The 15,947-nt window shown below is 39.3% G+C and overlaps 2 protein-coding genes across 3 annotated transcripts in view; both read right to left on the bottom strand.

Moving 5' to 3' along the window:
- The window catches only part of LOC143297639 (phosphatidylinositol phosphatase PTPRQ-like), a 91,725-nt gene extending 89,773 nt beyond the window's left edge, over positions 1-1,952 (bottom strand). The window contains exon 1 of the mRNA XM_076610058.1: positions 1,919-1,952. Coding sequence (XP_076466173.1) covers positions 1,919-1,952 — 34 coding nt within the window. The remainder of the gene's footprint in view (positions 1-1,918) is intronic.
- A 3,048-nt stretch (positions 1,953-5,000) lies between these two features.
- Positions 5,001-15,947, bottom strand: part of LOC143298338 (uncharacterized) — a 125,698-nt gene continuing 114,751 nt past the window's right edge. For both annotated transcript variants that reach the window (XM_076611193.1, XM_076611194.1), the window contains 3 exons: positions 14,745-14,889; positions 12,475-12,613; positions 5,001-12,049 (listed from right to left, as the gene is read on the bottom strand). In XM_076611193.1, the coding sequence (XP_076467308.1) occupies positions 11,985-12,049; positions 12,475-12,613; positions 14,745-14,889 (349 nt within the window). In that variant the 3' untranslated portion in view covers positions 5,001-11,984. The remainder of the gene's footprint in view (positions 12,050-12,474; positions 12,614-14,744; positions 14,890-15,947) is intronic.

The raw sequence follows: 15,947 nt of genomic DNA, 5'->3' as shown, positions 1-15,947 counted from the left end.
ACACACACACACACACACGCACACAACCATTCAGAACCATGCCACAACTTTATGTGTGTGTGCGTGTATCTATGTGTGTGTGTGTGTGTGCGTGTGTGTGTGTGTGTGTGTGTGTGTGTGTGCGTCTGCAGCCAACCTTCTCTCCCTTCCCCCATACTCCTCCTCCTTCTGCCCCCCGCCTCCCCATACAACTCCACCCCCCACCGTCACTGCCGCCCACCCGTCTCTCTCAATCCTCCGAGGACTTCAGCCATTAGCTGAAGTAACCATTTGACGCAGCGACAAGAGAACATGATTGTCGCCAGAGGCCTGACCTTTCGGAGTGGATGGCTTTTACGGCCTTTTGTTGGGGGAACAAATGAAGTGGGGTTTTTTGTTTGTTTTTTTGTTGTTTTTTTCCATCGTTCTTGAATATGAGCTTACTGTTTCCCAGATTCTACGCTTTGCTTACCAAGTATATAATGGCTAGTGTATGACTTGGTGGCGCGTTTAACTCTTTCCATACGAACGGCGAAAGAGACGACGTCAACAGCGTTTCAGCCCAATTACCATCATCAAAATATTGCAAGCGGAAGGCTCTTATACTGAAGAGGTGAATGTTGACAAAGAATACCACAATTCTGACGACGGAAGCTAAAGGTTGGGTCATTCAGACACCCACTGGACATCCGAGGGGTCTGTGTAGAGGAGAAGAGAGGACTGGCCGTACTGATTGAGTTAAAAAAGTATTATCATTTGGGGAGGGGGCGGGGGTAGGGTGGGGGCGGATACTGTATGTTTTTGCCAATAATTTTTTTTTTTTTTTTTTTTTTTTTTTTTATAGGATGAAGGTAGTAATGGGTTTCCTTTGTGACAGTTCAGTCATGGAGAGTGCCGTAAACCTGGGGCATCGACGGAACTGGTCATCATTGAAAATGGAGTCCCGTCTCTGAGAACACACAATAATTACAATCATTAAATTTTATACCTGGGGTGCTGAATACCAGGAGAAGTATGAAAAAGGTTGGACGAACAGAAAATAAGGCTTTACTCCCTCGGCGACCACCACGCATACGTGTGTGTGTGTGTGTGTGTGTGTGTGTTAGTAGTACCATGCCTTTATGTAGTGTAGTGTACGCATGTTATGTCTTTAAGTAGCATTGTGTAGTGCATGTAATGACATACATAATGTAGTATTGTATAGTGCAGACCCCGTTTCAGGGCGGGGACTGGATGAAAAAGAAAAAAAAAAAAAAAAAAAAGCGCGCCAGTCCTTATCTATTACCTTCCAAAATAAAGAATTTTTTCTTGTCTTGTCTTGTATCTCTCTCTCTGATGTTATTAATGCTGAAGATACTGTTCTTGTCAACGAGCTACTTAATTAAAATAAAGATATCGTACGTGTCAACGAGCTACTTAATTAAAATAAAGATATCGTACGTATAATAAATTAAAAAGAATACCCATTACTGATTCACTCAAGAAAGTTATATGGAATGACAGGCCAAGAGTTTATTTAAAAACAGTACAAACTGCTTGCTTTGACATACATTTAAAGGCAACATACAGAATGGGAAAATATATATGATACTTACATGACGTTTGTGTATTTCCTTAAATCAGATTCAGGTCATAAACCTGAGCAGCTAGAATTAACTGGAAAGAAACAGGTCAGGGGATTTCAAGAGAAAGACAATTAATATGCAAAGTTTGTGATGCGAACGAATTAAGATGTTTCAATTGATTTTTTTTGGGGGGGTGGGAGGGAGGGGTGGGGGGGTGGGGGGGGTATCCGAAATATGAACATCGAAAAAGATGTTTACCTTGAACAATTCTTTCAGTGAAATGTATGTGTCATATTAATTTTGGAGTGTGAGTAAGTCGGAGAATATTGAGCTTCTGGTGAAATTCAAGTGCCTTGGACAGAATGAACATGTACGGGAATACCACTCCTCCTTGTCCTCATAGGACATCGATCCTTGTCCATGGAGGTTCATTTCTCTTTGCCGAAGGCTGGATGTAAAAAAAACAACAAGAAGAGGCAAGGCCTTCAAAACTCACTTGTGATACACTTAAAAAAAAAAAAAAAATCTAATAGTTAAAATGTGTTCTGTATTTGTTATTATAAAGCTTCAGGTTTAAAAAAAGAAAAGAAAAAAAAGTCCTAAAAAGATTCGGACCCCGCGTGTTCGGGTGAGAAGACTGTCTTACCCATTACACTATCGTGGCTCCTTAACTAACGTTCTAAAATTTAATATTTGAACATGCTTTTTTTTAAAGGGCGATAAACCAATTGCGGCATTCGCAGTGAGAACGCTGTTTAAATCATATTATTCTGGTGTATATTGGGCATTCAAAAAATCTTTAAGGGCAATCAAAAATTCTTTTTTAAGTCCGCGGTGAAGGAGACGTGGCTATCGCCGCAATCACACTGCAACATTTAGCCGTTTTCTCTAGATCTAGATAGATGTACAAGTTTAGTTACACCCACCGGGAATGTAGTACGACACGGTCGATTCAATTTCTCTTTTATGTTCATTCTAGTTTTATAGTTTTAAAGTTGATATGAAAATTGAGTATTTTGTTAAACTAATAACATGTAGAGCCAAGATCAAGTACTTCTAAACGTCGTAAGAAGTGAAAAGGGCTTCATTTTGAGAAAAGTCAAGACTGGAAATTTTTGTGTTTCATCGTGATCAATTCAAGGGTATTAACTCGCATGGTTTACAATTTTTAACTGTGAATTCCGACTGATTCTGTGGATATTTTTATGGCAGTTTGGGGCATAATCCAGTAAGAGATGAGGCGTTCACAAATCTTTCTCTGAATAAATATTTAACGGTCTCCTTCTCCAGCTTTCCATCACATGTTATCGTGCATTGTCCATTGAATTTAGGATTGAACGGGCAGGTCAACAACTTGAAACAAAATGGCGTTGTTGGCATTCGCGAAGAATATGAGCACACGCTTTGAATGTTTATAAATATGTGTATGCAATTGATTTTTGCCCATGACCTTCAGGGCTCAGCCAATAGATCTGTAAAGTCCACTCGTCCTATTGATTTTTAGTATTTTCCGAAAAAGACCACTTGGGCGAATGAACATAGTGAAAGCCCTGTACACTGAGAGTAAAACACACAAGCTTTTTATGCATTGAGTACAATTTCAAAATGCAATGTTTAAGATGAGAAAGATCAGTTTAGAGCAAATTAAGTCCCCAAGCATTAATTACAGATTAATTTCCCTTTTTTACTATCTGCACCAAAACGTTTGCAAACTAAATAAAACTTCCATGCTTAGCAAAAGAAGTTCCTGTTTGAACAAAAATTGATAATAATGACTGCTCTTGTTGTTGTGTCAGAATATCAGATCAAAGTGCCATGTTTAGAGAATACAAAAAATATAAATATAACAGTAAATGCAGTTTGCATATAATTTGCTTCTTTTTAAAAAAAATTTTTTGTGCCCGTCCCAGAGGTGCAATATTGTTTTAAACAAGATGACTGGAAAGAACTGAATTTTTCCTATTTTTATGCCTAATTTGGTGTCAACTGACAAAGTATTTGCAGAGAAAATGTCAATGTTAAAGTTTACCATGGACACACAGACACACACACACACAGACAACAGAACAACGGGTTTAAACATAGACTCACTTTGTTTACACAAGTGAGTCAAAAAAGCATATGCATGCTTATTCCACTTCCCTCATTATCTTTTCTTCTTCGTTCATGGGTTGCAACTCCCACGTTCACTCATATGGACACGAGTGGGCTTTTAAGTGTAAGACAGTTTTTACCCTGCCATGAAGGCAGGCATACTCTGCTTTCTGGGGTGTGCATGCTGGGTATAATTATTATTGTTTCCATAACCCACATAACGCTGACATGGATTACAGGATCTTTAACGTGCGTATTTCATTTTCTGTGTGCGTACGCACACGAAGGGGGTTCCGGCACTAGCAGGTCTGCACATAAAATTATGTTGACCTGATTTGATCGGAAAAATCTCCACCCTTTACCCACCAGGCGCCGTTACCGAGATTCGAACCTGGTGCCCTCGGAATGAAAGTCCAACGCTTTAACCACTCGATCGGCTGTTGCGCCCGTCCACTTCCCTCGTCAAAAAAAGGTTCGTTCATTCGGTGTTCGGCAAATATGGCAACTGGCGTTGGAAAGTGTGCTGTCGTTGCAAAAAATCAGTGAATTTTCAAAGCACGCTTAAAAGCGGATGTCGAGGTTCAACGAACGTTATTTCGCATTTTTACTTCATGCCTGCTTTGCAACAGACACGATAAGTGTCAGGAATTTAGGATGCTAAAATAGGACATTATAAGCTGCGCGCGCGTGTGTGTGTGTGTGTGGCCATCTGACATTAAAAAAAAAATCACCCTCACCCCTTGCATGTTTCATAAAATCGGCCATATATTCATCACGATATTTATCGTTGTTGGTTACTCTTTTCTTTATTCATTTTTCATCTGATTCATGCCATCTTCAGTAAAGGTTTCCCTTCTGACTTACCAGAGAATGTTTTGGAGATGAGAACCAGATCCCATTTTGCACTGGTAAGACATCAGTTGCACTGCAGCACAGACAGTGTCAACATATTACAGAACAAATACATTGCTTGACCATTTGGCCAGTTGTTGTTGATCTTGATCATGGGAGAGAGAGGGAGAGAGGTGTGTGCACAAACTGCAGAGGTTGGGAGGAAATGCATGAGCTACCTCCACTTCTATAGTACCTACCCACAAAATCATGTCCACACATGTGGGCAAACTTTCAGAGCCTGGATTGGCCTCACCAGTCACCTCCGAACCCACTGTCACAGATCCTCCCATCTGACACTCAAGCAGTGGTCAACTTCAAATTTGAAGAACGAACAAAAATAAAAACAATAATGTGCTCATAACATAAGGGATGTGTTAGTGTGATGTGGTGAGTGGAAGCCTTGAAGCGCCAACAAAACAGAAAACCCAAACACTATTCAGACACAAACACATCATAAAGTTAAGCCAATACTATTTCAAACTTTATTTACAGTCTCTCCCCTCAAAGTTTTAAACATATACACAAATGCTTACATCTCTGGATTGAGCAGAAAATTCAAACAAATTGCATAGTGTCATATTTAAAAAGGAGATATAAAAAAATAAAGCAAAATGTATGAAAAAGTTAAAAGAAATGCATACAAGTAAACAAAGCTCAGTATTTTAACACATGATAAAACCGCTTTTAATATTACACAAATTTGACAGGGGGCAAATGCATGGAGTTTAGAGCAAGAGGACTCAAGTGTAAGTAAAATGCAGGCAGATAACACTGAATAAAAAGTATCTCACAGGGTAAGAAATTATTTTCAGCACTGCTCCAGTTCTGTTTCCGTTATCATCCCCTCCAACACACCCAGTCTCTCATTCTCACTCTCTCAAACACACACATCCTCTCACAAACATGCACTCTTTCTCTCACTCTCTCACACACACACTCTCTTTCTCTCTCTCTCACACACACTGTCTTCCTTACACACACTTGCTTTCTCTCTTTTGTACGCAAACACACACACTCTCTCTCTCATGCACATACACTTCCTCTCTCAAACACAAGCATACATTCTCTCTCTCTCTCTCTCTCTCTCTCTTTTTCTCTCTCTCTCTCCCTCTCACACACACACACCCATCCACCCACAAAATTTCTCTCCCATTCTCTCACAGAGTTGCACACTCACTTGCACATGCACAAGCGTGAACACACACAAACACACACACACACACACACACACACACACATCCGCAACACAAACACACACTGCAATTCCAACCCACTTGTTTATCAACATGGCAAGAATGGAAGACTTCTCAAGGCAATGCTCTGCTTGTATCATAACTTGTAAGGCACAGACCCTTGTGTTGTGGAAGACACTGGATAAAACAGCAGAACAGTAACTCTTCTTGCCTACCCCTCTTTGTAATAAAGATGAAAGAGCAATGGTTAAAAACAGAGAGAGAGGGGGGAATACTTAGAACAGGAAAGAGAAAGACAGACAGAATGATGGAGAGACAGGGGAAGAGAGAGAGAGAGGGGGGGGGGGGGGAGGAGAGAGAGAGGAGAGAGACAGAGACAGACAGAGGGAGACATAAACAGAGAGAAAGAGACAGAGAAGGAGAACAGAGAATCCATGACATGCACACCTTTACCTTTGTAAGTGTGTAGTGATCACAATTTGAATTTATCCTTATAACAGAAACTAAACAAATCCAAGTACAACAACTACAACATTTAACAAGCAGTTACATTTTTAACATTAAAGCTTCAACTGCAAATAATACAACTAAACTGCAGATATTACCATCAACAATTGTTCTATCTAAATGAACACTGTGTTGAAAGAAATCAGGAAAAGAATTGAAAAAAGAGGGAAAGAAAGAGGGCCAGGCAGAGAGACAGAGAACAAAGAAAAAGGAAAAAAAAACAACAAAAAAATCAAGAGTGGAGACAACACTGATATGGTCAATTCAATGGATTTTCTTATTTTCAAGGATTTATCAAAATAATGGTCAATTAATGGATTTTCTTATTTTCAAGGATTTACCAAAATAGCTATACTTTATTAACTCATACAATTGGAGGCTAACTCAATGGCAGCATAAACATGCACATCCCCCCACCCCACTAACAAAAACAAAATTTCTATTGAATTAAAAAAAGAAAAGAAAAACAAATGTAAAACATGGGAAGTTCCCCTAAAACTCCCTTTTTAAGTACAAAAAAAGTATATATATATATATATATATAGAGAGAGAGAGAGAGAGAGAGAGAGAGAGAGAGAGAGAGAGAGAGAGAGCATATTAAAAAAAAAAAAAAAGAACAAGAAAAAGATAAATAATTGTTGAATGAACTCTATGGAGTTATTGAGATTTCGTAATGCATTCCATTAAGTATACTTTAATTTGTTATATACTTGCAGAGTCAATGCTGTTTGGTTTGCAGCATTTTTTTTTTATAAGTAATTGAAAATGATTGTCCTGGAAATTTGTCTTTTTTTTTTCTTTCAATACAAAATAAGTTTTTTTGCCCCTAAATCACTGAATGCTAAATCTCACATGGCCACAACAAATGCAGTCTTGGTAATGATGATTAGCAAAACTGATTTGATCAGTAAAATAACTGGATAAGCAGAGAGGACTCTGCAATGATTACATGTCAGGAAAGCAGTAAAAGTACAGGTGGTTCCATGTTAATACTCCCTACCTTCCAGGGAAACACTTGACAAGTGCTAAGTCGGAAGATGGAAATTGTGGTTTTGTTAGCTTCATACTTTGGGTTCGAGATAAGAGAAACACTGATTAAGTACATTATAGAAATAAACAGTTTACAAAGTACCTGGCAAGTAAATGCAAGCATCATACACACGCTCTGAAACTGATTCAGCAAGATTATGCCTGTGGATGGGAGACAAAACCAACCAGTATGGCCTGCCTTTAGTACATTATTGCAGAAATATGCTTTCGTAAATAGCATCATAATCAAACATAAAAGTACTTGAAAAAGCCCCAAACAAGCACAATATATTATCTACATGTAAGTCTGTGTTCAGCTAGAACAGGTGGTCACACACTCATCAAAATAAGGAAAACAGATTAATCATGTGCGTAGACAATTATGCCAAAGACAAAAATCATTAAGTATCACAATTTATGAAAGGTTTACATACACAGGAAAAATGTACATAAAACTGAAATGTTTTCATACATGCCTGTATTGTATTCCAAGGCAGAAAAGATGACTCTGCTTTGCAGGATCAATAATGATGATCTTACTATCATTCATGTTATCTTCTAAAAAAAAAGTATAAAACAATATGAATGATCGAATACCTAAACCTGCCCTATTACTGCAGTGTTGCATCAAACACTATTTCACAATACAGGTGAAACAAGATGATAGTATTTCATGTTGCCTCTGAACTATTTCAAAATACAGGCAAAACAAGCTGATAACAGTGTGTGCCAAATTTTGGGCCTGGAACAATTCACCAGCAAAGTGCTCTAGAATTCAATCCACTACAGTTTGAACCTTTCCTCATCGAATTCCATGTTCTATACATGTTGGTGATTTGTGTGTATAAGCCATGCACATTCAGCTCTACACACTGATCTCTCATACAAATCTGCTGCAAGTATCATTTGCACATCTGATGGAATCGCAGAAAGTAATGAGTTTCGCCACCAGATCAAACAATGGAAGTCTTCCCTGTGAATTAAACTGAACTGAAATGATTCAAGCCAAATGCAGCTTAACATTTCAGTGTCTGGAATCCTTAGTGACAACTCATGAAGCATTATGAGCACTAATGAACTATATCAAAGACAAGGATGATAGAGACCCAAAACAAACAAACAAAAAATCATTAACAACAACAAAGAACAGAATTTTTAGCAATTTCTGGATTTCCAGGAAGGTTACAGTCCTGTTATGAGCTAATTCTGGAATGAAAAATGGGTTAGTGTATTCATGATTTTTATGTTTGTATTTAAAGATGAATTCTACTCTTTTTTTTAGCCATATGAAAGGCATTGTACATTTTCAGTAACAAATATATTTTTGTATTGGGTATGTACTGGGGGTGGGGGGTTGGGGAGGTGGGGGGCGGGGGTGTATGAGGTGGGATGGTGACAACATCTGATTGGGGTCTCTGCCACCATTATTTGATGTGAAATCCGACTTTGGTTCATGATTGTGGGTAAGACGACGTCTGATGCAGATCATCGCAAGTACGATGATAAACAGATTTCAAAAACTTTGTGTCAATCACACATGGAAAACAGGAACAGAAATCAAACATTAAAACATCAGTTTTAGAGCTGATGTTTTGGTCATTCTGGAATATCTGCCAGACACTTTCGATCTGATCCTGTCCCATACACAGATGTTCTTTACATCAACTACAGATTGACATAAGTTTTACATTTGGGCCAACAGCAAAGTGAGAGCTGTATTATCAGTGGTTTCTCCAGTCAATGGGAAATCATTTACAGGTTAGTCTTTTGTGAAGGACTATGACTCTCAAACTAGGAGGCAAAACTGCATTGGTTCTTAGAGCTGCAGCCTTGTGGGCTAGTTGGCCTTTGGGAACTATCCCAACGCCGACTGTCCTAAAACCCTCATGGCCGAGAGAGTGGGGATGTACCTTGGGCAAGACACTCTCCACTATAATCAAATTCTAGCCCAGATAGTCGGAACAGCAGTTGCCTCCTCTGCTGTTCTGATGGTCATAGTCGGACACGATTGACTATCATATACAACTACATAATAATTTTCACATGTAAGGGGGAGAAGGGGTTAGAGATTACTGATAATGACAGCTAGCCTAGTTTTCTGTTGCATGTGATGCGATGACAGCTAGCCTAGTTTTCTGTTACATGTGATGCGATGACAGCTGGCCTAGTTTTCTGTTGCATGTGATGCGATGACAGCTGGCCTAGTTTTCTGTTACATGTGATGCAATGACAGCTAGCCTAGTTTTCTGTTACATGTGATGCGATGACAGCTAGCCTAGTTTTCTGCTGCATGTGATGCGATGACAGCTGGCCTAGTTTTCTGTTTCATGTGATGCAATGACAGCTAGCCTAGTTTTTTGTTACATGTGATGCGATGGCAGCTGGCCTAGTTTTCTGTTGCATGTGATATGATGGCAGCTGGCCTAGTTTTCTGTTGCATGTGATGCGATGACAGCTGGCCTAGTTTTCTGTTGCATGTGATGTGATGGCAGCTGGCCTAGTTTTCTATTACATGTGATGCGATGACAGCTAGCCTAGTTTTCTCTTACATGTGATGTGATGGCAGCTGGCCTAGTTTTCTATTACATGTGATGCGATGACAGCTAGCCTAGTTTTCTGTTACATGTGATGCGATGACAGCTAGCCTAGTTTTCTATTACATGTGATGCGATGACAGCTAGCCTAGTTTTCTGTTGCATGTGATGCGATGACAGCTTGCCTAGTTTTCTGTTGCATGTGATGCGATGACAGCTAGCCTAGTTTTCTCTTTCATGTGATGTCTCTTGTTGCTGCAGGACATTTTCTGACATTTCAAACAGCATGCAGCACAAGGTGGAGAAACCCTACCTTCATCAAACTTTCTCAAGAGCCACATTTTTTTTTTCTTTTTCAAAATCATTCGAACATCATCTATCACTTATCATTTTTTGTCATGTGTCACAATCATTATATAATGAGTTGAAATTATGTATTACTCTTCTTTCTCATTTTAATTTGAAGGATCAATATCCATTGGCAGAATGCACACTTATTCAGACTTAACTAATCTTATCTTGACCATTTCCATTTCAATCACTAATCATACTGAATTTTAGAAAGACTGCTTCATACATGATTAACAATGTACAAAGCAACAGGCCTAATTCATATTTCTAACTAATCATTCATTTTCAAATGTAAAAGCAATCTTTCATCAATTCAGAAACATATATGAAGATGACTTTTGCTGATGTACAACATTTTGAAAAAAGATGATGGCTAGACCAGGCCAGTAGATGGGTTTTGTCAATATCTATCAACCGGCCTTCTTTAGTTTCTCTATCACTTGTGGTTGCTGAGAAAATATATACACACTCATACATACATACACAGTTAACTGAAACAGAGTTATTACATGACACACTTTCTGAACACACATGAATCCAAAATGATTGTAATTCTCCAAATGGCATGTAAAAACAAACAAAAAACAACAAAAAACAACAAAAACCATATATATGAATAAAGTAACGGAATGAACACAGCATTAGCTGAGGAATATTTTCAAGACAAAACAAGACATGAGGTTTACATGATGTATACATGCATCGATAACATATCCAAAAGATTTGTGGAAATAGTTACTTTCTGGACCAGTCAACAAAAAGGCAACAAGGTTCCTATCCCAGGCAAGGAAAAAGCTTTCAACTCCAAATCTCTGCCAAAGGGCACACAGCTCATCAATTCAGGACTTCCTTTAGCTGTCCACAGTCTGACATAGACTGAAAAACACCTCTGCTTTCTTTGTGCTGTGAAGTGTTGGTGAGTGTCTGTGTGTGTGTGTGTGTGTGTGTGTGTGTGCAGAATGGAAACTTGTGTTGAATGTTCAGAAAGCAGTGACCCCACAGAAAATTCATTGTGACTGGTGTGCGTGTGGAAAATTATGACAGGTGTACGTGTGGATCATCCAGACTGGTGTATGTGTGGTCCATGGTGTATGTGTGGATTATTCAGAGTGGTGTATGTGTGGAACACTGAGACTGATGTAAACACTTCCCTAGTGGAACATTAAGACTGGTAAGTGCTTCACTAGTGGAACATTAAGACTGGTGTAAGTGCTTCACTAGTGGAACATTAAGACAGTTGTAAATGCTTCACAAGTGGTAGGTGTGTGTACATATATTCAAGACTGGTGTAAGTACTTCACTAGTGGGATATATATTTAAGACTGGTGTGAGTGCTTCACTAGTGGAACATTAAGACTGGTGTAAGGGCTCCACTAGTGGAACATAGAACTGGTGTATGCACTTCTCTTGTGGAACATTAAGACTGGTGTAAGTGCTTCACTGGTGGAATATATGCACTTCACTAGTGGAACATTAAGACTGGTGTAAGCGTTTCACTAGTGAAATATTAAGACTGGTGTTTGCTCTTTCCTAGTGGGACATTAAGACTGGTGTAAGCGCTTCACTAGCGGGGCACTGAGACTGGTGTTTGCATTTCCCAAGAGGAACATTCAGACTGGTGCGTGCATTCTGTAAATGCTGTGTAACAGAACAGTATGAACTGACACGACAACACATACTTTCTGAAGAGTCCATACAGGCACTGTTCAATGCTTGGTGCCTGCAATGAAAAAGAACACAAAAGAATGCCCTGTTCCCCATAGGCATGGAGGTATGGTTTTCAGGAGGGTAAAAAAGAAAACAAAAAAAAACCAACAACACAGAAGGTGTGTCAGGAATCACAGAGATGTGGTAGGGTCCGTCGGTTGAATTTCCGTGTTCTGATAGACATTCTCTTCAGTCTCTGAAACAAAGAGTGTGCAAATGAGTAAAGCCTGATCGAATGGCACAGGTAACAAATTGTGAGTGAATGAAGGCAGCTGTCAGTCAGCTCTACCCAGGTAGGCTGCTCCTTGTACAAATAACTCTGTAAAGCACGTAGAGTTTGCTCTCTGATTGAAAATAGGTGCTATATAAGTATCATTAATAATAATTAAAAAATAATAAAATAAATTAATAAACAAAAAATCATAATCATCATCATCATGATTATAATAATCCAATTATGACTACTACTACTGCTACTATTATTATTATCATTGGTATAATTATTATCACTCTTGTTATTGTTTTCATGACACAGCAGCCCAAACAGAAGTGAAACACAGCAGGTTTGATTTGTACCAGGACACAGACAGACAGACAGACAGACCCTAGAAAGAGACTAACCAAAGCCCTGGTTGGCATAGACGTTGTCATCGTCTTGTGCAACCTGGTTCTGGTAGATGTTCTCCTCGTCTGCCTTCATCATCTCTATCTTCGTGTCCACTATCATCTTCAGGGTGTCATGGATGAACACGTACTGCGCCTGAAACAACACACCAATGTATATTGCATAACACAACACTATATTGCATTTCATATATTTATCTATCTATCTCTATCTATCTATATATCTATATATCAGTTTCTCAAGGTAGCATCACTGCTCTCAGACTTCTTCTTCTGCATTCGTGGGCTGCAACTCCCACATTCACTTGTATATACGTGAGTGGGCTTTTACGTGTATGACCGTTTTTAACCCGCCATGTAGGCAGCCATACTCTGCTTTCGGGGGTTTGCATGCTGGGTATGTTCTTGTTTCCATAACCCACCAAACGCTGACATGGATTACAGGATCTTTAACGTGCTTATTTGATCTTCTGCTTGCATATACACACACGTAGGGGTTCAGACACTAGCAGGTCTGCACATATGTTGACTTGGGAGATCGTAACAATCTCCACCCTTTACCCACCAGGCGCTGTCACCATGATTCAAACCCAGGACCCTCAGACTGAAAGTCCAACGCTTTAACCATTCGGCTACTGCGCCTGTCACTGCACTAGACAAATCCATACACATTTCACATCCGCTGGGCAGAAGCCTGACAAAAGCATAACCCAATGACCTTGAGAGCATGCATATATAGATATATATATATGTATGTATATATATATATATATATATAGAGAGAGAGAGAGAGAGAGAGAGAGAGAGAGAGAGATACACACACACACACATACATATATTTATCTATCTATCTATCTATCTATCTATATATATATATGTGTGTGTGTGTGTGTGTGTGTGTGTGTGTGTACTTATCAGAGTGGATTTCTTCTACAGAATTTCACCAGAGGACAACACTTATGTTGCCATGGGTTCTTTTTCAGTGCGCCAAGTGTGTGCTGCACATGGGACTTTGGCTTATCGTCTTATGCAAATGACTAGGTGTTCAGCTTGACTTTCCAATCAAACTTGAGAAAAAGGGCGACACCAGGATTCAAACCCAGACTCTCCTGGACACCGTATAGGCAGATAGATGTCTTACACATTCTGCCACCTTCCTCTTGAATATAGTTCAAAATGCCAAAAATACAGTTAATGGATTGCCAAGTATCAAAGATTTTGTATAAGGATTGAAACTAACGTTGATCAAGAAACTGAATATCAGATGGAAGAAAATAGTACCAAGTCACATACCCCAAAATAAACAGTTTAAGCTGTTCTGGCACCAAGTTATTTACAATCTTTAATCTGGTCATCAGCCACAGTGGCACAGTGTTGAGCTGAGTGCCATGGACTGATGCAAGTTCCAATCCTCTCAGAAGCTATATCATTGTGGGATTTTTCATCCCACGGCCATCTCCTTACCACTGTTGATGCAGTATTGTATTGTACTGTATGATATTGTATTGCAAGGTATTGTTCTGAATTACTTTTTATTGCATGGTATGGTATTGCATGGTATGGTATTGTACTGTTTTTTTTTTTTTTTTTTTTTGGTCACAACAGACTTCTCTATGTCAAATTCGGGCTGCTTTCCCCAGGAAGAGCATATCACTACAGAGCAACACCACCCTTTTTTTCTTTCTTTTTCAAGTGAATTTATTTTCCTTTGGGTTCAACTGAGAAGACAGACCACGGTCTAGAGGCATCACCTTCATCTTTACAAGCAGTGCATAAATGTCCATGTCAACACTGCCAGTATCGATTAGCTCTATGGCCTGCTTGACACTGGGATATAAATCAAAACATGAAAGGAAGCACAGAGCAAAGTTGTAATGTCCTAGTTCTAAACTGATATAGATCTCCACAGCACCATTGCCACACCATCATCCATCATCATAAAAAATACAAAAAATGTTTCAGGTTCTGTGGCTTTTCATGCCCTGCTCTTATGGTGATCTAAATTAATTCCCCTTCTACTTTAATGCTTGAAGTAAATTTGTGTCAGAATGATTGTGTCTGAACGTTTGTGTTAAACTGATTGTGTCAGTGTGTTTGAATTAGTGTTTGTGTCATGAGAGGCAATGTTGATGTCAAAACTACATACAGGTACAGTGGTAAACTATTTACTTTGAAATGTGTGTGTTCATATGGCATCAATGAGAAATGTGCTTTGGAAAAAAAGAAATTCAAGAAAAATTTTTTTTTTTCTTATCTGATGTACCCACCTCAGTCTGCACCATCAAGGGTCTGTTGTGACGCATGTTCAGCACCAAGTTGTAGATGTCCACCACATCGTCCAGGGTGTGGTCGTCCACATACTGCTGCAGGAAGTCCAGGGCAATGAACGTCCCTGAACGACCCACGCCAGCACTGCACACAGCAACCCCATAGCCATACATCTCTTTCCCCGTCTCCCCTTTCTCTTTCTCTCTATTTCATGATGGACCATAAATCTGATTTTGTTGTCTTTCTGAAGCCTAAAACCTATCTAAACTTTTAACTCATTTAGTACTACCAGTTAGCTCCCCTGACTTTCCCACAGATGACACATTTATAGGGGTAAGAAATAAAATCGCCAAAAAACAAATGTTAGAATTTATGCACTGAAAACTTCCAAAATGATCAGTAACATAACGAGTAAGTTGGGGACAAATATAAACTTTCTCCCTTCTTATGCTATCATACAGTAAGATGATAAAGTATCCATATTTTTTGTTTGAAAGTTGCACACACTGATGACTTGTAAATGAACCCAGGAAAGCACAAAGAGTTTGAAACACATTAAATTCAGACATGATAGGGCCCCTTTGTCTAATTCTGTTGTCTGCCTTATGAATGAGACGAAACTGGGTCAGACACCTTTGTTGCCACACATTTTTCATGTAAACCAGTCACCGCGAAAATGACTCTCCTGCTCGTGAGCACAGCAACACACACTGCATTTACTGGCAGCAGTGGAGGATGGATAGGTCAGTTAAGATATTCTCAGCTTAAAACATCATTATACAAATTAGGTGCCACTCAAAAAATTCAAAACTATCTTAAGGCCCCGATAGGGGTCCTTTGTCAGGAGCAAGTTAACTTGGCTTCCCAGTGGCCTGAAGGATCATCTGTGCAGACACTGTACGCAGGTACAGGTTTGGACTGGCAGACACTCTTAAGAAAACCCATGCAAGTCCTCGACTCCTATGGCAGAAATGAGATGCTTTAGGAGACTCCTTGGCAACTCGCTAGAAGGACCATATGACAAATGAAGAAGTCAGGAAAACCACCAGACATGTTGGTCAGTATGAAAAAATGAAAAATGAGATGGTCTGGCCACATGACAGGATCTGACAGGCTCTCCATGACCATCCTTCAGGGAACAGTGTAGTGGAAAAAGAAATGTGGTGGACAGCAAAAGAAGTGGGCAAACAACATCAGTGAGT

The sequence above is a fragment of the Babylonia areolata genome, chromosome 23 (assembly GCF_041734735.1).
Source record: "Babylonia areolata isolate BAREFJ2019XMU chromosome 23, ASM4173473v1, whole genome shotgun sequence".
In the NCBI taxonomy this organism is placed as follows: Eukaryota; Metazoa; Mollusca; class Gastropoda; order Neogastropoda; family Buccinidae; genus Babylonia; species Babylonia areolata.
Note: the sequence above shows the minus strand (reverse complement) of the source record. Positions and strands in the feature narration are given on the sequence as shown.